Consider the following 20,282-nt stretch of genomic DNA (forward strand, 5'->3'; position numbering starts at 1 on the left):
CTCGATGTTAATAATAGAGATTTAAGCCAAAGGAATGAATCTCTAATTGTGAAATTCAGGCCTCAGTGAGGCCATTGAGAGAAGCATTTTAGGGGAGCACGGAAAAAGCTTGATTAGGAACAGCCAAACAAAAAGAAAGATGCACTTCAATTGCTGGCCAAAATATTCTGACCAAAGACATTAGGTGTGCCATGATGGCTGACTCCAGCTGCAGAGTACCTTGTAGACAGCATAGCCGATGCTGAGCATGCCCTGTCCCATCCTCTTCTGTCGCCGGCGATTCTTCTGCAACAGCCCCAGCAGTACCGTGCAGCAGGGTTCACTGACGCTCTCCTCCTGGTGATCGTCCACCTCATCCAGATGGATTTTGAACTGGGGATTGGTCCAGTAAGTGGCTGGAAGTCACCCAGGAGACGGTGGTTCCCCACAAGGCAGGTGAGGAGATCAGGAAGAACAGAATGAAAGGGAGGAACTGTGATCATCCCCAGAAAACATAACTCTGGCCAAACTGTGCCAGGTAAGCAGGCCTCAGCAAGATTGCTTCCCAAGGTCATCGGCATTTCCTCCTATCTCCCTACCCTGCCCACATACCAGCACACACACACCCCCAGCATGTGCAAACTTTGCACTTGTCCATTTCATCAACCAGGGGCCCTGATATGCTTGACTGGGATATTCAAGGTCCCGAGGTCCCAGGGCTACACGAGGTCCCTCTGGGAAAGGCCACGTCTTCCTGGGGAAATGGTTAACATCTCCTTGTTCCCAGCTCCTGGCCTGTGAAGATGAGCCCAACTCCTGGAGAAAGGAGGTGTCTGGGGAACAAGCAGGTCTCCGGCTCAGATGAGAAAAGTCCAGTGAAGACTAGGAACCAAGGGGGCCTCTCCTGACAGGCTGTAAAGATGACCACTCTTGCCCCCAGGAAGCCCCATCTGATGGGCCCCTGCTTCAGATCACAGCCTGAAACAGTCCTGGTTACAGATCCTCTGTCCAGAGGCCCCGAGGCCTCTCTAGATGATTCGGCATTGCAGCCAGTGATGAGATACACTCCCTCAAGGGTACAGTGGAGAAGGAAGTGGCAACCCACTCCAATGCTCTTGTCGGGGAATCCCATGAATGGAGGAACCCAGTGGGCTATAGTTCATGGTGTCGCAAAGAGTTGGACACAACTGAGTTGACTAGCACTTCAAGTCACTTCAGTAGTCTCCAGCTCTTTGTGGCCCCATGGACCAGAGCCCACCAAGCTCCTCTGTCCATGGGATTCTCCAGGCAGGAATACTGAAGAGGGTTGCCATGCTCTCCTGCGGGGGATCTTCCTGACCCAAAGATCAAACCTAAGTGTCTTATGTCTCCTGCACTGGCAGGCGGGCTCTTTACCACTAGCACCACCTGGGAAGCCTAACTGGCGATTAAGAAGCATGTCTGCCACACCACCTGTGGATATTTTAAAAGACTGCTTCATTTCAAATATAATCTTTTAAGAAAAATCTCTCCAAATAGCGACTGTACAAGGTAAGGCACAGAGAGGGCAAATGGGTCACCCAGGGGCAGACAGCAATTCTATGTCAGACTCAAGTAGCAGAACATAATTGAGGAAGACGGGCTCGATGGGCCATCTCCATGCCAGGGCCTCAACAATGTCAATAATGATGTGCCTGGGGGCAGGCAGGGCAGGGGGCAGGGGGCGGGGAGTAGTAGGAGAAGAAGGGATCCTCTAAATAAGGGTCCAATTTGATGAAATAACAAGGCTTTCACAAATGACCAACAGCCACTGGTTATTATACTTTCTTAACAATAAAATTACAATCCCACCTTCCCAGAACCTCCACTTCCATTTTTATTTATTTATTTTTTTTTAGGACACAAGTGTGTAGATTTTAAAGCCAAATATCTGCCGACTCCAGAGGAGCCAGAGACAATTCTGCAATCTTCTGTACTTACATCATTACCAAAGGGCAGGAACCATCCATCTCTTCTCGACAGCTAGCTGGCGGCACAGATGGGGTCGCAATTTCGTGCATACAGATACCTTAGGCACCCCCTACAGTGCAAAGCTCCCAAAAAAACGATCCATGCAAATTTCCAACACATTTTCTAAGAGCTTGCTAATGGTGAGCATATTTTAATTTCTCCCAAATGCAACATCACTGCAATCCCTACATATTTTTGTTTACTCCTTAACGGAGTTCGAAGAAGAGAATGGGTCATAAAAATAATACATCCCATTTGTATAACACTACACCGTTTACAAAGCACTTCCAAAAGCTAGTATTATCCCTCCACTTTGACTATTGGGAAATTGAAGCTTAGAACAGGGAAATGACCCTCCCAGGGTCCCAGAGCCATTAGACTGAGCGTCTGAGCAACTGTGGCATGAAAGGAACTCCCTCCTCCGTCTCTGCTCAGTGTTCATCTTGGCCATCAGAAATGGGAGCTTAGGTTGGAGGGGGACAAAGAACCAGAGACCCAGTCAAGCCCCAGGATTCCACCCACGTGGGACTTTGTTCTAATGCTGCTTCCACACCCTGAGCACAGGCCTGCACTGAGCTCCGTCTTGAGAACGAAGCCCAGCGCTTATACGTCCATCAACAATGTCAACATCAAACTAAGAGAGGGAGCATGGAGCCTGGGGAGGTGGGAAGTGGAGAGGGCGGGTTTTGCTTTCTTTCATTTCTCCTGAGAGCTGTGGGGCTGTTTTTCGGAGTTTCTTCCTCTGCTGCTGCCTCAGGTGATTCGACCTAGGAGGAGCCTGTATGTGTAGACATTAGTGATCTCCCGCCAACGGGAAGGCTTCCCACCTTTAAGGATGAGGGCCCAGGTTAGCACAGCAGCAGTGGTTTGCACCAGACTCTCCCCACCAGGGAGGGTGCTCTGATGACTCCCAGGGGGAGCAGAGAGTGGCCACTCCCACGCCCTGCGTGTGACCACCCCTGATCAGGCTGTCAGGCCCCGCCACCTCCAACTTAGGTACAACAAAGCAGAACAGCCACTCGGATGTGGTCTCCTGACACAGTGGCACTGCACCTGTCCTAGGGCGCAGTGGGCCAGTGCCAGCCAGCTGGGCCGGGTGGAGATGGAGGAAGCCCCAGAGAAGAACAAGAGACCTTGGTGCAGGATGCCAAGTGCATGGTTAGTACAAAGAAGAATAGCCTTTGGGGGCAAGGGGCAGAAAGTCTGAACACACAGAGATGCTGAGATCGAGCCGCAGGTAAGGGGCTGCAGAGTCACCACCCACCCCTGCTGCCTTGGCCTCCAAGCCCCAGAAAGAGGCTGGGCCACCACGTGGTGTCAGGAGCCAGAGGACAGAGTGCAAAGGCACTGTCCCAAGATTAACGGATAAGGATGTCCAGCCCAGGGAGGACAATACAGAAGACAAGGTGGACACAGCATTACCCTCCTCCCCCCATCTCACCTGGGTAGTTCTGGCAGCCTCCAGCCGTGGAGCCCCGAGTCCAGCGCCCATTGAACAGCACCAGGCTCCACTTGTGCACCTCCTCACTGCTCAGTGAGTCCAGGGACAGGTTGCAGATCTCCAGCCGAGAGAACTGCCTCAAGAAATCCGAAAAAGACATCCTGGGGGCAAAGGGATCAGTGAGCTCTTGGTCAAGAGAGCTGGGCTGGAAAGGTGGTTGGAAGGTGTGGCCCAGTGGGCACAGGACAGAACAGAGGCCATGGGCCAACTAAATCTTTCCTACACGCCACTGTACAAATATGCAGTGATCATTGGCTAAATGTCTCACTATTTCTTTTTAAATGACTTATAATTTACCAGTCAAACAATGGTATTTTAACAGCAGTGAAGAAAGTGTACAGTATTGGCAACTTCCTCACTATTGCTTGCATCTCTGTTCTTAAAAAGCTCCCCTCGTATATTCAACCAACCAGCAAAGAGACTGAACCGTAAACTGCAGAGACCCTGGGAAGTAAAATGAACCAGGTCACCACCTCGAGGTGACTGGTTAACTCTGATTGGTGTTCAGCCTAGAGATGGTCCCTAAGCCACACAGTCTAACCGTGTCCGTATTATCTTCCTTAGGGAGTGAAGGAAGTTATCGTATTTTGATGCTAATCTAAACCTTGGACTTTGAAAATATACAGAAACTGAGAAAGTCAGGTTCATAGCTAATCCATGTTGAGGCCCAGATATCTTGGTTTCTACCTTTTACTGGAGTAAAAGGGGAAGAAGAAAGAAGCCCCCTGGCCGGAAACCACCTTGACTTCCTGGAACACCTGGAGAGAACTGCCCATGTGCAAACCAGGAAGGAACCCACAGCCAAGAGGACAGCACTCCTGCAGACCCTCTCACCAAAACTCTCCATCCTCGGCTTTCTTGCCCAGCTGTTCTTTCTGCCTGGGGTCTATGTAATTCCACTCCGGTGCACTGGGAAAGAAAGAATAAAGTTGTTGTTTTTTAAGGAAGCAGAGGTGATGGTTCTTGAAGAGCTTGCTGCAGAGCAAGCTGTTTACTGCAGCTCTCAGCTTCCTACCCTCCCCAGCTCCCAGCCCCACCACCAACCCCAAACGTGGGGGATACTGAAATGACTGAGGTGGGGAGGGTATGAGACGGTAGGGGGTGCAGCTGGGGAAGGGACGGGACTCCACAGGCACACGAGCAGGGTGAGCCCAGACATGCAGCAGGAGGAAGCCTGGGCCATGGCTTTGCTCTAATTTCACTCTCCAGCCAAGTTCTACATTCACGTCTGATTCAGCCCCCCAGGCCCTGGATCACAGGCCTGGGCAAGTCCGGGGGGAGAGCTGTGAGAATGGCCAGCAGAGAAAGGCCACCTCCTCCTCTTCTCAGCTGGGGAGACATCCTTCTGGCTTATCTGAGGTGAAGATACCGTGAGAGGGGCTAAGCATCTCGGACACATAAACGTAGTCCCCTTGCCGAGCCTGCCAATCACACCCAGTTCTGTGACAGTTTCCCTGGAGTAATGGCACCCTGCGAGGCCCCCTGCTGGCAGCCTTTCCATGGCAATACCCACATAGTTTGTTCAAATGCCATCTCCAGCTACCTGACCTTTAAGAAGTGAGGTTTCCCTGAAATATGTATGCAGTGTCTAAATAACTAAGCAGCATCGAGATCCATCTTTAAAAAAAAAAAAATCCCTTCTCTGAATGCTTTTGGCAAAACGTGAAGACCTCCCCTTGGCTGCATGAACACCAGGACTAAGCCCAGCCTCTCCCTCCAGGGGGGCTCTCAGGTCCCCTAAGGATCAGGCAGAGGAGCTCTCAGGGCCTCTGTAATTCATGGAAACAGTCACTGAATCAGAACCAAAGCTCAGAATGTGCTTGTCATAAACAAAGATTAGGAGACAAGTTGGAGAAGTTGAGATCTGACCTAAATATCCCAGTTGGTTTCTTGAAACTAACTGGAAAAAAATTTTTTTTTTAATTTAAAGACATTGGGCTGAGGCTAGGGGGCATCTCAAAGAGCTGCAGCACCCTCCCCTACAACACCCATATATAAACACCCCAGGCTGTGTCTCCAGATGGTGGGGCCCACCAGTCATCACCTCGAACCCCTGGACCTGTCCCAGCCTGTTATAGACTGAGCGGCATCAGGGAAAGGAGATGAAGTCCCATACACCCTGTCAACAGCTTGGGAAACAGCTGCTGCTTAAAATGGCCAAAACTCAGGGTTTTGATTTCATTCAGCCATGACACGCTTTTGGGGCAGTTGGTGGAACTAAGGTTTTGGGTTTTGCTCCATCACAGGCAGTAGAATGACAAGTCTTTAATACAGGAGGCCATCTGTGGCCCTGGGGACCTGTGTTTCTTCGGGACACAAACCTAAGGGAAGGACTGCAGTTAAGAGCAGTAATGATGTGTGATTAGTTCATAAAAGTAATAAAGTTACCTTCCAAAGCCCTGGTGGCCTCATGCCGTACAGACAGAACATGGGGTACATATGAGGCTTAAGGATGTGCTTTTTGGGGAGGGTGTTTGTATGACCATTCCCATTTCTGGCGGCTCTTCATCCATGACACTGGTGTGTGCTCATCCACCCCCAGCGGCGCCAACCTGCCTCCCCCGTGCCAGCAGCGCTAACTAGGGCGGAAACCAGACCATGCTCTCTCCATCTTCCCGCACCACGGTGGCACTGGTTCCAGAACACAGCTGTCCCGGGACACCACGGAAGGTCTGGGTTCAGGCACCATCTCTGAGAGGCCTGGGTCCCTCCAGTAGTCATTAACGGCTTTGTCCGGAGAGATCAGTACCCGCCAGAAATGAGCTCTCAGCGAGCGGGCACCCGTCCCGTTCATCCTCCTGCCTGCGGCGGCCAGTGGCACCTCTAAGATTCAGTTCCTCTTTCTAAGCGCGTTTCTTCCTCGTGCTGAGGGGTTTGGCCTTTGTCAGAGTAACCAGACTTTGCGAAGTGGAAAGAATTCGATCGAGAGTGATGGGTCTCACCTTTGGATGACCACCGTGGTACACAGAAAACAAGTGAACCCTCGGGCGCTAAGTAAAATTCCACTGAGCTGCCAAACTTGCAAATGCCAGAGCACAGCAAGGAATCAAAGACTACTGCTGAGTGGGTTTTGTTTGGCTTTTCCCCACCTGGAACCGTCTAACGTTGTTTTCTAAACAGGCTGTGTGATTTGCGGACAGGAAGCGCTGCGAGCGCACTGCCCTGGGGGTCTCAGAATCACTGCGCGCGTTTTGCCTGACGCCTTCCCCGCAGAGGGAGGTGGGCACAGACAGGGAGGGAAGGGAGAACCTACTCGTCGCTCCAGGCCCCCTTCCACTCCACTTCGCCCCACGGGTTCCGGAGTCTGATCAGCCTCTCTGGACAGCCCCGGAAATCCACCTGCAAGGGCCACACACAAAGGCAACTGAATCTCCACACCCACCCCTGCCGCCCTGCGTTCGTGTCTACACCTGAGCGGACTTGCATTCAATTCCTCAAAGGCCCCTAAACATGTCTTCTTTTCACACATTTTTTCAGGCCTTAGCTCTGTTTTTCACAATCTGGTTGAATAAATAGTGAGTCTAGCATAAAAAAAAACAAGCATCTGTCGCTTTAACCTGACTTAAAATTCCATAGTTGACTGACTCAGTTCTTAACATATGAGACCCATTGATAACAAATGCCCCCTCAACAAATACTAAGAGCAGAGCAGTTAGCATTTCATGAGCTGGTGCTATGACCTGGGCACCAAGCTGGGCCTTTCAGATGCCTTATCACCTCATTTAAACTTCACAACCATCCTATAAGCTGGGTGCTATTATTATCTTCACTTTAATCTCCCTCAAAACTCTGAGACACAGACAGAGTGGATATATGTACATGGATAACTGATTCACTTTGTTGTACACCTGAAACTAACACAACATTGTAAATAAAATATATTCCAATAAAAATTTTAAAAAAACAACACTTCTGAGACCTAGACAGATGGGTTGAATTATCCAAGATTACCTAGTTAGTAAGTAGTAGGTGGAAGACAGGCACCCAGGCAGCCTGTCTGAAAGCCCATACATTCATCCACCTTCCCCTACTCGCTATGGAACCCCATTTGTGTATTTGCTCACATACACAAACACGATGAACTATTCAGTCTTCAGTATCTGACCTTCCTTCATATCCTCCATCATGGCCTCAACCCAGTGTTTACACATATATGCTGAATTCAAGTTTGGGAATTGACTTCATTAAGGAGCGTATTTGTAAAACACAAATACACACAGTGAACATTAAGGCCTTTTTAATAAATAACATAAACTAAGACACCATTGCATTTCCCTTTTTGCCTTAGCCCTCAGGAAACCCAAAGCAAAATCAGTTTCTCCAGTGGCGCACTGTCTTTAGCTTGGACTGTCTTCTGTATTTTGCCTTTGTTGTAGGGTTTCATTGAGTCTGTGCTTTTCATTGCAAACCACTGCGCATCCTTTTTGGAAGTAGGCAGACTATAGTAAATAAAAATAATGAAAAGCTTAGCCCATGCTTTCTCCTTGGGTTGGAGAGTAAGGAATATCTGCGTTCCTCTCACTATCACACCCCCCACCTTGAAAGCTGGGGCAGGTATTGCTGCCTTTTTCGCCTTGAGAATCCTATGGGTTTCCAGTGCTTTACCTGTACAAACATACCTCCTAGAAAGAGTGTGGATCTAACTGACAATTTCTACAACTTTCCTCCAAAACCTTCTGTCTCTTTCTGGCCACATCTCAGAGGAGAGCCTGCATTTAGTTAGAACCCATATAGCTGTGGCTCAGAGAGGTTACATAATCCATCTCTGAGTGGGTTAGTGGAAGAAGGGTCCTTGTAATGAGCAGGAGGGTGTCAGGAGCTCTGTGCAACCAGAGGCTGCACCCCAGCAGGGCTGGGAAGCACTAGGTGGTGATCCCCTCTCTTTCTCTCTAGGATGCCAGGGATTTACAGTAATTCCATCATGCATTACCCTACCCATCCATCCCTGCCCAATTTTACCTCTTCGACTCCAGTGACAGAGTATGCATGACCCTTAACCAGCTTCTGGCTGGTGATGGCTTCCGTTTCGGCTGCACTGGAGACCTGAATTGAGAATAAAGAAGTCTACTCAGAGTGGCTGACCCTGACCTTCTTGGGACCAGTCCTACAAGGCTTCTAAGCACATGCTACACAGCCAGAGGGTCCCAGTGTGACTGGGGATATATGCAGGCAGAGCAATTAGCCCCAGGTAAACAGAGCTCTCTCCATCCCCTCCTCTTTGATCAGGCCTGCCTGCCACTCCTGGAAAATGACTTACAAGCCTTTAAAATGACATAGGAAGCTGGGAAGTCATTTATTCCCCAACAGGGATCCCACAACTGCCTGCAGAAGACTAACCATGACAACCCCTCTGGACTGGTCCCAGTTCACCAACGGGGGTCCCTAGAGTCCCTCCTCAATAGTCCCATACCCTCCCCAGGGTCCACAGCACTTCTCTACAAAAAAACACACATATCCTGCTGGGGTTTTTATAGAGAGGAGAAAGGGAGGTTGTTCCTGCCTGGTCATTCATATGTGTGAGACCACCAGGTAAGGAGAGAAAGAGCAGGTGGAGGGGCTGGTGGCATCCAGGCTCTGGTGTCCAGGCCACCTTGGAATCACATACTGCCATCCCCCAGACAGAGCCTCACCCCTAGTTCAAAACCTCTTCCCTTTTCTTCAGTGAGCTCCAAGCCCCCGTCATATATTGTTGATCACTGTATTTCCAAAATCCCAAAAGGGGGTAGCAAAGGTAAGGCCCAGGATAGAGGGGTCAAGACTGCATTCTTAGGGCAATTCCTGCAGAACTAAAGGGGCTTGACACATGGGGCTCTTAAAATTTCTGAGTGTATGAGACCAAACTCTGGTTCCTATCCATTAATTAGGTCTTGCCACCAGCTCCCACCAGCTAGGGACCAATATTATCATGGGACTTACCTTACCCCGTAAGCCCCAGACTCTGGCCCAAAGCCTTCCCAGCCTCGAGCCCCCGATCTGGTCCCTTCCCTACCACACACAGAGAGGAGAAGCAAAGAGAAGCCATCCCAGCTCACGTCAATGGAGCAGGCCAGCAGAGACCCCGAGCGGAGGGCCTTCCGGATGATCTGGAACAGACCGGCCGGTGGCTTCTTCAGGTTATAAAACTCAGAGATCCCACCTGTGAAATCCTCAAACCCCTCCACCGTGGACCCTCCAGTGAGAGCCTCGTAAGAACCGTTGAGCCTGTTGGACAAGAAAGAACACGGGTATCATCCACAGCCGTTAGCAAGGGGGGCACGTGGGATGGGGCAGGGGCGCTGCTAGGATGCGGCGCACCCTGGAGGGCACAGGAGGGCCTTAGTTAGTTTTGTCTGTGGGCCAAGGAGGGGTTTAGGCACAGTTTCACAAGGCCAGCTCAGCACACTGCCAGGAACGGATCTCAGAACACCTCTCACAAAGGCAAGTGCTCTTTCAAAAAGCAAAGCGCAGGACTTCCCTGGTGGGGTCCAGTGGTTATGAATCTGCCTGCCAATGCAGGGGACACAGGTTTACAGGACACTATTGAAGCCTGCATGCCTATATAGCCCGTGCTCCACAGCAAGAGAAGCCACCCCAAAGAGAAGCCCAATCACTGCAAATAGATACCCTTTACTCACTGCAACTAGAGAAAGCTTGAATGCAGCAATGAAGACCCAGCACAGCCAAAAAATAATACATAAAAATAAAAAGCAAAGTATAATCATTCCAGAGCTGACATTGACATCTTGGGTTTTGGGGGAGTTGAGGGCATGAGTAAGGATGAAGGGGACCCTCCCTCAAGGCTGAGAGGCCTCCTTTGGGGCTTGCTTTGGGAATAGGGCTGGGAAGGAACAGGGGTTGCATTTTATTCATCAATAAAATGAATTAAAAGAACCCCAAAGAAGGCTTTGAACATTGAATGCCAGTGAAGAAGACTGACTCCCAAACAAAGTGTAGAGACTTTGGTGAGTCTGATATCTAAGCATATTTGCTTTATTCTTCTTCATTACTCTTTAAAGAACTCACATTGACCTAAGAACTGACCTGGAGGCTTTAAGAAGACAAAGCCAGCATCCCAATTCACACATTCATGTGGGACAGAGCTGAGCTTTGAACTCCTAGCCCAAATTTCTGTTTCTCTCAGTTATTGAGGATACTGTACATGTGGGGTCTGGGTGCTGGGAAAGACTTGGTAAGGGCACCCAGAGTCGAGGAGGGAGGAGGCAAGCTTCCCCAGCTCTGCGTGGTCTCCCAGCTCCTACCTGCACCACTTACTTGGCATAGGCCTTCTCCAGAAGCGCGCTCCAGAATTCACTGCCTTCTTCGGAATGCAGGAAGAGCAGCTTTCCATCCTTGGTGGGGAGCCTGTCGTCCACGACCACCTCCACCCACTCTCCATACTGCCAGAACTGGGGGAGGGAAATACAGCATCCGCTTACAGGGATGAGCTGCCAGGCAGAATCAGCGTCCTCAGGGGACCTCGGAAGGAGCCTCTGAGCTGGTCAATGCTCCAGCCTTTAATGAACTGGATCTGTCATTTAAGAGCAGGATCTGTCTTATTTGACCATGCCCACGGGAGACGCCAGTGAAAGCGGAAAACAAGTTCAGAGGCCGACTTTGTGAATAAGGGAACCTGCACCACGCTGCGGCAGCAGTGGGTGACTCAAGCCCACATCTCCTGACCCTCACTCCAAGTGCTTTCCTCAAGGCCACGTGGCCTTGAGGAGACGGGAGGGGATAGGCGTGTGGGTGATTGGATGAACACGTCAAAGCAATGGTTCTCAAACTCAAGGACTCGTCAGAATGCCCTGGAGGGATTGTTAGAACCTAGGCTACTGCGCCCCAAGCCCAGATTTCCGATTCTTGGTGTGGGTCCCCAGACTACGGAAAGTAGGGTCATTGCTGAGAGTTAGGCGGGATACCTGAAAATGAAAGATTCCTGCATAGTTCTCCTGGAAGCTCTGGTCCCTGGGAACCACACGGTACAGCAGCTCTCGGTTCAAGGTGAGGGAGGCAATGGCCGCCAGCAGCCAGCAGTCACCTGTGCCGGGTCAAGGGGGACACACACTGGTCAGGCCGGGCCTGCAGGCTCGCTGCTTTCTTTGATTCACTGGCCCGTTCAGGCCAGAGCCATGTGACTCCCTTCTAGGTCAGATAGTCGGACTCTCTTCCTCAGTGTGTGAAGGTCCCACAGCCTTCTTGGAAGTTCTTAGCTCCTCCCTCACCACCACACACACACACACACACACACACACACACACACACACACACACACACACAGACCATTCCACATGTCCTAAGCACTCAAGAGTGGAGTAGAAGACAGAAAAGAAGCAAAAATCAGCCTCTTTGATTCCTTAACAGCAACGTTAAGAAAACATCTGGGGACTTCCCTGGTGGTCCAGTGGTTAAGAATCTGCTTTGCAATGCAGAGGATGCGAGTTTGATCCCTGGTCAGGGAACTAAGATCCCAAATGCCTTGGAGCAACTAGGCCCACACGCCACCACTACTGAGCTCACGTGCCACAAGTAGAGAGTCCGTGCGCTGCAACGGAAAATCCATGTGATGCAATGAAAAGCCCATGTGATCCCACATGCTGCAACCAAGACCCGACATAGCCAAATAAATACATATTAAAAAGAGAAAACGTTTGGTGGGGGGAAACACTGAAGCGATGTGGTGAGCGCAGGGGTGTGTGTGTGTGTTCCTTGCTCCTTGGCCTTGCTCCTGGCTCCAGACCCAGAGGTAACAGAGTTGCCTCTTCGTGTCTGTTGGAAGAGTGTCTGCCCTTTTACGTTTCAGAGCTCACCATGACAGGCTTGATCTCTCATTGCTTATAACACTCCTGAGATATTAATTAGCATGAAATTATCATACTTTTACGCACAACAAATAAAAATTAAGAGAGGTTAAAAATGATAGGGCTCAGCGCTGGTCACTTTGGAGATCCAAGTAAATGCAAAAGAAAACAGAAAAATGCTTTCTGTGCCAGTCAGGGCACCCCCAGGCCCAAGCCCCTGAGTGCTGCCTCCATGGAGGGCATCTTAATCCCCCATGGTGTTGACTCCAAAGGTGAAGCACAGGCCCCAGACACCCCTTACTGACCTTAGCATCCTGTTAGCATCCTGGGGTGGATCTCGCATCCTGGAATTGATGTAGACCTGTGTCACATCCATCTGCCTGCTTGTTCTACACCAGTCCCTGAGATCTCAGGTCCCGTGTGTGCTGCTTGTTGCATGAACGAATGAGTCCATCCTATGTCCAACAGCTGCGTCCTCCCCGTTTCATTCCAGAGCCCCACTTCTAGGAGTCTAGGGTTTGGTGACCAGTTTGTCCCATTCCTATCCCACTCAAATGGCTCCAAAACCCAGCCTGTGTGTCACAGCCTTCACCTTGTCCACAGAAACAAAATCTGAACATCCTGAGGTTATCTTCAGAGGGAGTCCCTTCAACCCTCCTCTGAGGACCTTGTCCAACTCTCTGTTTTCTTTCAGTGCAATGGCCCAGGTTTCATACATAGTCCAAGATGAACACACCAAGCTTCTCTCAGATGCAGGCTACCTGAGCAGGCAGTAAGTAAATAGTGGTCCAGGAACCTACCTCCGAGCATCCGTCACCTGCTCAGAACAGCTCCATCACAGGTCATCCCAGAAAGCCTTTTGGTCTACCTGCCCTCATCTCTCTCAACAGAAAGGTTTCTGGTTTGGTCCCATAGTAATTCCTTTCCCTCTGCCTTCACCCAATCAGGCTCATGTATTTTCTCTCTCTCCCTCTCTCACACACAGTTATTTTTTGAAGAGCTTTTCTGACCCAGAAGTCAGCCTACTCCCTGCCTCCCACTCTCACTGACAAATGCCCTCCTCCCTACGGCAGCAGGGCCTCCAGGTGGGACCAAACCCAGTAGCTGGAGGAGATAAAAATTGGTACAGCAGGCGTGGGACTGCAGCTTCTCATTAAAGAAGACTCAAGGAGGCCAGCACCTCGTTCACAGACAACTTCCAAAGAGTGGATAAAATAACATATTCCCTTCTCTCATTCCAGCCTTCTTCCTGTTAACATGTGACCATCTCATTCCTCTGCTCAGAAATCTTCGACTTCCTCCACTTCTCAAGAGCAAGATAAAAACTAATGGAGCATCAAGACCCTTCACGACATGCCTCCTTCCTACTTCCCCTGCCTGCCTCCCACTGTCCTCCCACCGTGAGTCCGGTCTCCAGATGAACTTGGATCTGCATAAACACCATGCCCTGGTCTTTCCCAGCTCACGTTTTCACTCACCCATCCACCCGGCTTGTAGAGTCCCTGCTCTCAGACCATCCCCTTTCTCCTCCTCCATGAAGCCTTCCCGGATGCTTCTCATCCTCCAGGCGCAGGTCACCTATTTTTCTTTGTGTTTCCCAAAGACCTTGTTTATATCAGGTTGGCCAAAAAGGTTCATTCGGATTTTTCTGTACGCTGTTCAGGAAAAACCTGAACTAACTTTTTGGCCAATCCAGGACTTCTCGGTGCAATTCCTGACCCATCTCGGTGCCCCATGTGCTCCATCCCCAGGGCCCCCAGCGCCTTTCTGGGCCTCTTGAATGAGACTGGCTTCCCCGCCGTCGTCCCCACCCCTGCCCCCACCCAGTCCTCTGCAATCTCCTCCTGCAGAACAGGCACACGGATCCCTTCATCTTGGCATCCCCAGCAGGTAGCCAACACATAGCAGGGACTCCATGAATGTTTAATGAATAAAAATAAATGTTTGCAAGAGAAAGACAAGTATCACATGATTTCACTTATATGTGGAATCTAAAATGTGATACACATGAGCTTATATACGAAGCAGAAACAGACTCATAGACATGGTAAACAACTAACGGTTACCAAAGGGGGATGGGGAAGGATAAATGAAACTTTGGGGATTAGCAGAAACAAACTACTAAATAAAACAGATAAACAAGGTCCTACCATAGCACAGGGAGCTATTTTCAATACCTTGTAATGAACCACAGTAGAAAAGAACGTGAGAAAGAATTTATATATGTATAACCAAATAACTTCGCTGTACACAAAAGTTGTAAATCAACTATAACTTAAAAAATGTTTAAGAGTTTTAAAAAATTTGTAAATATGTGAAGGTAGTGCTAGTGGGAAAGAACGCACCTGCCAATGCCGGAGACATAAGAGACGCAGATTCAATCCCTGGGTGGGGGAAGAGCCCCTGGAGAAGGAAATGGCAACCCGCTCCAGTATTCTTGCCTGCAGAATCCCAGGGACAGAGGAGTCCAGAGGGTTGCAGAGGCAGACACAACTGAAGCGACTTAGCCCCACATACATGACCAAATGAATCAATGATTCATATTTTTGTTCTTCTGCAAATTCCCAACAGCACCTCACATGTCTGCACCTGAACATCCCTGGTGTGTGGAGAGGTGGAGCCCAAGGAGGACATGCCCTGAACGTGACAAGAGGCAGCTCCGCCAATATCAGGGGCCTCAGCCTCTAGAGCTAGAGGGCAGAGGGAGACGAGGGAAGACCACCGCAGAGGCGCAGGCCTCTGGGAGTGGGCAGTGGCTGGTCCGCAACCCTCCCTGAGGCTGGTGGCCTCTCAGAGATCCGAGCACACCTCCCTTCACGAGTTGCCACCTTGGTTCTCTTCTGATACCAATGCTCTTGCTGCCAGACAGGCTGCTTCCAACAGCCCAACCAGCGCACTCCTTAGATGCTACAATTCACCGCAAGGACACAAAGTGTCCCTCAGCTGCTGACATCAAAGGGGCTGCCCAGCTGGAGGAGAGTTTAATTTGTTCTTAACTTGCCTCATTCCTGACATTTCCCCGGGTCTGCCTGGCTCTCGCAGCCAGCACAGAGCTGCGAGGAGATGCAGCGGGTACCCGGGCTCTGGGATGCCTGCCAGGGACTCCGTAAGACGTGATGCACAATCATCACAAAGATGCTTTCTCTAAGGCATGGATCCAAATGAGCGTGTTCCTCTTCCCAGAACCCTCTTGGGAGGATGGACGTTTATGCTGTCGCTCAGAACATTTCAGAGATGTGTCTGGGGATCTGCCTGGACACCTGCACATATACATCGACTTCTCCTCCGTGGACGCACAGCTTGATCTTTGAGCACAATGTTAATATCCAAAAGCGACCGAGTGGCTTTTGGATCTAAGTTTAGTGGCAGAAAAAACTGGGAAAGAATCGTGATGGTCAAGGCCCTCCTCCCCAACCACCCTCCAACGAGGGCAGGTCCCGGTTAGAGTCACCGACCAGGAAGCTAGGGAATGGCTCCTGTACCCGTGTCCTCGTGGGAAGTCTGGAACCACCCGAGCTTTGCTCTTCCCACTCCTTCTTCAGGTTAGATATTTAATGGGTTTAATATTTATTAAAATAATAAGCTGACTTATTCTTTTACTCCACTCAAACTTCCCACTCATTGCATCAGCAGGCCTCAGGGCTCTCGTAAACAGCAGGTAGACCCCAGTCATTATAATGGAGCTGCTGCCCTGCTTTTGTGAAAAACATGTTTTAAGCCACTGAGGAAACAATAATTCAGGGTCAGGCTTTGTTAAAAACAAACAAACGAAAAACTCCAAATTCAAAAATTCCATTTACATGTTACCATCAAAGCTTGATGATCTAAACACCCAGTGTTAGGATAAGCCCTAGGTATCAAGAACTGGGGCTATAGTCTAAACGAATTTTTCAAGCATCAAGGGAAGAAGTGGAGATGCTTCTGGGCTACCGGGAGGAGAGAGGAAGAGAAAAAAAAGAGAGAAAAGGTCAGACATTGGAACCCCTGTCATCATTCCTCTTCCACCGGGAGGTTTACCAATAGCCGGAGCAGCAACAATAGCAAAACCACGGAGTTTGAAAGAGGAAGCCAGAGCAGAGAGGATTTATGCCCAGCTTCCCACCGAGGACACGGGGAGCAGAATAAAAATGGCACCACGGAGAGCACGGGGTTTGGCGGGGTGGGGGCGCTGCGCGGGGAGATGCGAGAAGGTGGTAAAGAGCGCCCTCTAGGGACTTCCTGGCGCTCCAGCAGCTGAGACTCGACGCGCCCAGCGCAGGGGGCCAGGGTTTGACTGCTGGTCAGGGAACCAGATCCCACATGTCACAACAAAGAGTTTGCATGTCGCAACTAATAGCTACTGCAGCCAAATAAATAAAAATACTAATATGCTTAAAAAAAAAAGAGCACCCTCAAGTCTTCCTCTGCCATCAGGGCTAAGGGCAGGGAACAGAAGGCAGGTCAATCCCACCACAGAGGCCGTGGGTGACCGCCTGGCTCAAGGCCATGGAGGTGTGCCAGCATACTGAGGCAAGCCTAGGTCAGCCAGGGAAGAAGGTCCACTGGACCCCAACAGCACCAGCAGCACAGACCGCACATCGCACACCATTCCCAGCTCCACGAAACCAGGGGGACACAAGGGCCAGCCACTCTCCTCAAATAGCCTGGAGGACATTTGGCCTTTCCTTCCATGCAGGCGCCATCCTGGGGAGGCTGGAGAGGGGCCAGCCCTGAAGAAGCAAAAAAAAAAAAAAAAAAAAAAAAAATCACCCAAATAGAGAGACTGAAGGAGGAGCATTTACCCAAAAGGGACAAGAACCCGAAACAGGCCGAGGAGGAAATACTTTTTATTGGCCAGTTGCCAGGTCCCTCCCACTCACGGTTGGTGGAAACTGGGGCTCCCCAGCAAGCTGAGAGAAGCGAGGATACAGACTGCGTGACGATTGCATATCTGAATGTAACGCAGAGACTCTGACGTGTCACTGTGTGCTTGCTTCCTAAAAACCCATCCTTACTGTTTTGTCACAGCCGAGGCTTCCTGGGCCCGCTTCTCACTGTAAGATGGCTGCAGGGGTTCACACTCGGGCTGCTGTTTTCACTCTACCCATCAGCACCAAGCAATCACTGATGCCTCTCTCCTCCCCTCCGTCCCATGGGTGGACAGGCCTTTTCCAGCCCTCTGCATCCAACTCCTGCCTTCTTGGATGAACTCAAACACATACACACATGCTTGTGGCCATTCTCGCTTTGTTGACAATTCCCAGCTCTCTGGCTAGACCAAAAGCTGACTAGAGGCAGGCAGTGAGCTCATGTCTTCATAGACCTCAGCATAAAATGCTTCAGTGAATGAAATCATTCCAGTAGGAAACTGACCGACCTGATCTGAAAACTCATACCTTAATTACAAGCAAGAAAGTCTCATAACTTAGCCCATTTAGCAATTGAGATCTTGAACCGGGAAAATAATACAGCATACATTCATGCTGCATAAGACCAGAATCAGACTGAGAATTTAGACTTACTATCCTAGTTAATAGGGGCTTTCCTGGTAGCTCAGCTGGGAAAGAATCTGCTCGCAATGCAGGAGACCCCAGTTCAATTCCTGGGTCAGGAAGATCCCCTGGAGAAGGGATAGCTTACCCAATCCAGTATACTTGGGCTTCCCTGATGGCTCAGATGGTACAGAATCCACCTGCAGTGCAGGAGACTTGGGTTCAACCCCTGGGTTGGGAAGATCCTCTGGAAGAGAGCATAGCAACCCACTCCAGTATTCTTGCCTGGAGAATCCCTTTGAACAGAGGACCCTGGTGGGCTACAGTCCACAGGATTGCAAAAAGAGTCAGACATGAGTGGCTAAGCACAGCACAGCATCCTAGTTAATAAAGCTCCTATAAGTTTGGGATTAATAGATATACACTATCATGTATAAAATAAGCAACAAGGACATAATGGAAGCACAGAGAACTATATTCAACATCATAACGGAACCTAACAACCTAATGGAAAAGAATCTGAAAAAGGATACATATATGTTATTTATGATTCTTCAAACAGGATCACTTCATTGTACAACTGAAACTAACGCAACATTACAAATCAACTTACTCTAAATTTTTTAAAAAGGAAAAATATTAATAAAAAATCTCCCATAACATAGTATATCCAGCCAGAGCAGGTCTCTCTAGCTGACACTTGGCTGGATGGCTCTGTGTTGCCAGCCATCCTGTGCTCTGTAGATGTTCAAGAGCACCTCTGGGCTCTGCCCACCAGGTGCCAGGACCACCTGCCTCCCAGCATGACAATTAAAAATGTCTCCAGACACTGCCAACATGCCCTGGGATAGGGGATGGAGGATCATCTCCCACCCCCATTGAGACCTCATGAGCCAGAACATCCACAGCAAAATCGGGGGCTGAGGGAAGTCTGAGTTGGAAAAGATTGGACAAAATGGCTTTGCATATGTCTCCAATTCTCAACAATGGCTCAGTATGAAAATGTCACTGATGAGGATGATAACAATGTTTCCTTAGTCCATTACTCCTAGAGTCTTCTGGAAGCCACTTTCTTCTTCCCCCTTCCTTCTTTCACACCTGTCTTTGCCAAAGAAATTGTTATCAACCAAAGGAAAGCTCTGACTTGCTCCTCAAGGTTGGCACCCAAGCCAGAGTAGGGTGTCACCTTAGCCCGCTTCCAGCATTCGCTCATCTCAGGATCCCAGGTGGAGCATGATTAGACTTAGGCCCCTCTACCTGGATTTGGAAGAGTGGCCGTTTGACCTCTTGCAGACCTCCTGAGCTATATCATTCTACCATTCGTCTTTTCTGCAAATCATACAGACGTCAGCCTTCACCGTTGCAGGTCAAGGCAAAGCTAGACATTCCTGAACTTGCATGACATAAGTGCCACTGGGTCCCCTCACCCCCTCTCTGCAGCCTCGGTGGCCAGCCTCCATCCCAGATAACCCTTCTGCCCTCTCTTCAGGGTTGGCCCAGAAGCACAGATGCCTGCCAGCCCAGGAGAGTCGGCTCCAGCTCTGCAAGGGTCTTTTGGCATCCTCAGGGGTCCTGTTTACTCTGACATTACTGTCAACCTCTCCCTGCTCCCCCAAGCCACATCACTCCCTCCCTGGAGCAGTGCCTGCCCAGGCTGGTCTGGTGGTGCACAGGACCAGGGGAATGAATGAATCAACCACATTCACACTCCTTGCATCCTAGCAGAAACCTCCATTGACATTCCAATCCTCTTTGAATCATTTAGTACATCTCCCCCGCCTCATACCTGCCTCCAGCCCTCCTTGGAAAACATCTCTGGGAGGTTCCCTTCCTTCAGGTTTAGGGAGTATGTCTTGTATGTCAGTCACCATCACTCACCAGCACTTGGCAAGCATTGCTGGTATAGGACATTGGGACAAGAGAGATGTAAAAGACATGACCCCTGCCTTCAGGAAGCCAGCAAGCTTAAAAGGAGTCAAAATAGCACGGCTTTTGCCCTCAGAAAGCCTGGGTTTAAATTTTCAGGCCCCGCTTTGCCTGCCAAGTAACATGTTCAGCTCAGTTCAGTTGCTCAGTTGTGTCCGACTCTTTGCAACCCCATGAATCGCAGCACGCCAGGCCTCCCCGTCCATCACCATCTCCCGGAGTTCACTCAGACTCACGTCCATCGAGTCCATGATGCCATCCAGCCATGTCATCCTCGGTCATCCCCTTCTCCTCCTGCCCCCAATCCCTCCCAGCATCAGAGTCTTTTCCAGTGAGTCAACTCTTCCCATGAGGTGGCCAAAGTACTGCAGTTTCAGCTTTAGCATCATTCCTTCCAAGGAAATCCCAGGGTTGATCTTCTTCTGGTTGGACTGGTTGGATCTCCTTGCAGTCCAAGGGACTCTCAAGAGTCTTCTCCAACACCACAGTTCAAAAGCATCAATTCTTTGGTGCTCAGCCTTCTTTACAGTCCAACTCTCACATCCATACATGACCACAGGAAAAACCATAGCCTTGACTAGACGGACCTTAGTCGGCAAAGTAATATCTCTGCTTTTGAATATGCTATCTAGGTTGGTC

The 20,282-nt window shown here is 49.9% G+C and overlaps 1 protein-coding gene across 1 annotated transcript in view; it reads right to left on the reverse strand.

The window, feature by feature from the left end:
• Positions 1 to 20,282, reverse strand: part of CAPN8 (calpain 8) — a 75,344-nt gene that overhangs the window by 21,271 nt on the left and 33,791 nt on the right. The window contains exons 3-10 of the mRNA XM_052654142.1: positions 11,368 to 11,486; positions 10,721 to 10,854; positions 9,502 to 9,670; positions 8,429 to 8,512; positions 6,723 to 6,808; positions 4,304 to 4,378; positions 3,410 to 3,570; positions 220 to 395 (exon numbers count right to left, since the gene is read on the reverse strand). Of these exons, the coding sequence (XP_052510102.1) occupies positions 220 to 395; positions 3,410 to 3,570; positions 4,304 to 4,378; positions 6,723 to 6,808; positions 8,429 to 8,512; positions 9,502 to 9,670; positions 10,721 to 10,854; positions 11,368 to 11,486 (1,004 nt within the window). The remainder of the gene's footprint in view (positions 1 to 219; positions 396 to 3,409; positions 3,571 to 4,303; positions 4,379 to 6,722; positions 6,809 to 8,428; positions 8,513 to 9,501; positions 9,671 to 10,720; positions 10,855 to 11,367; positions 11,487 to 20,282) is intronic.

This window comes from Budorcas taxicolor, chromosome 16 (genome assembly GCF_023091745.1).
Source record: "Budorcas taxicolor isolate Tak-1 chromosome 16, Takin1.1, whole genome shotgun sequence".
Lineage (NCBI taxonomy): Eukaryota > Metazoa > Chordata > Mammalia > Artiodactyla > Bovidae > Budorcas > Budorcas taxicolor.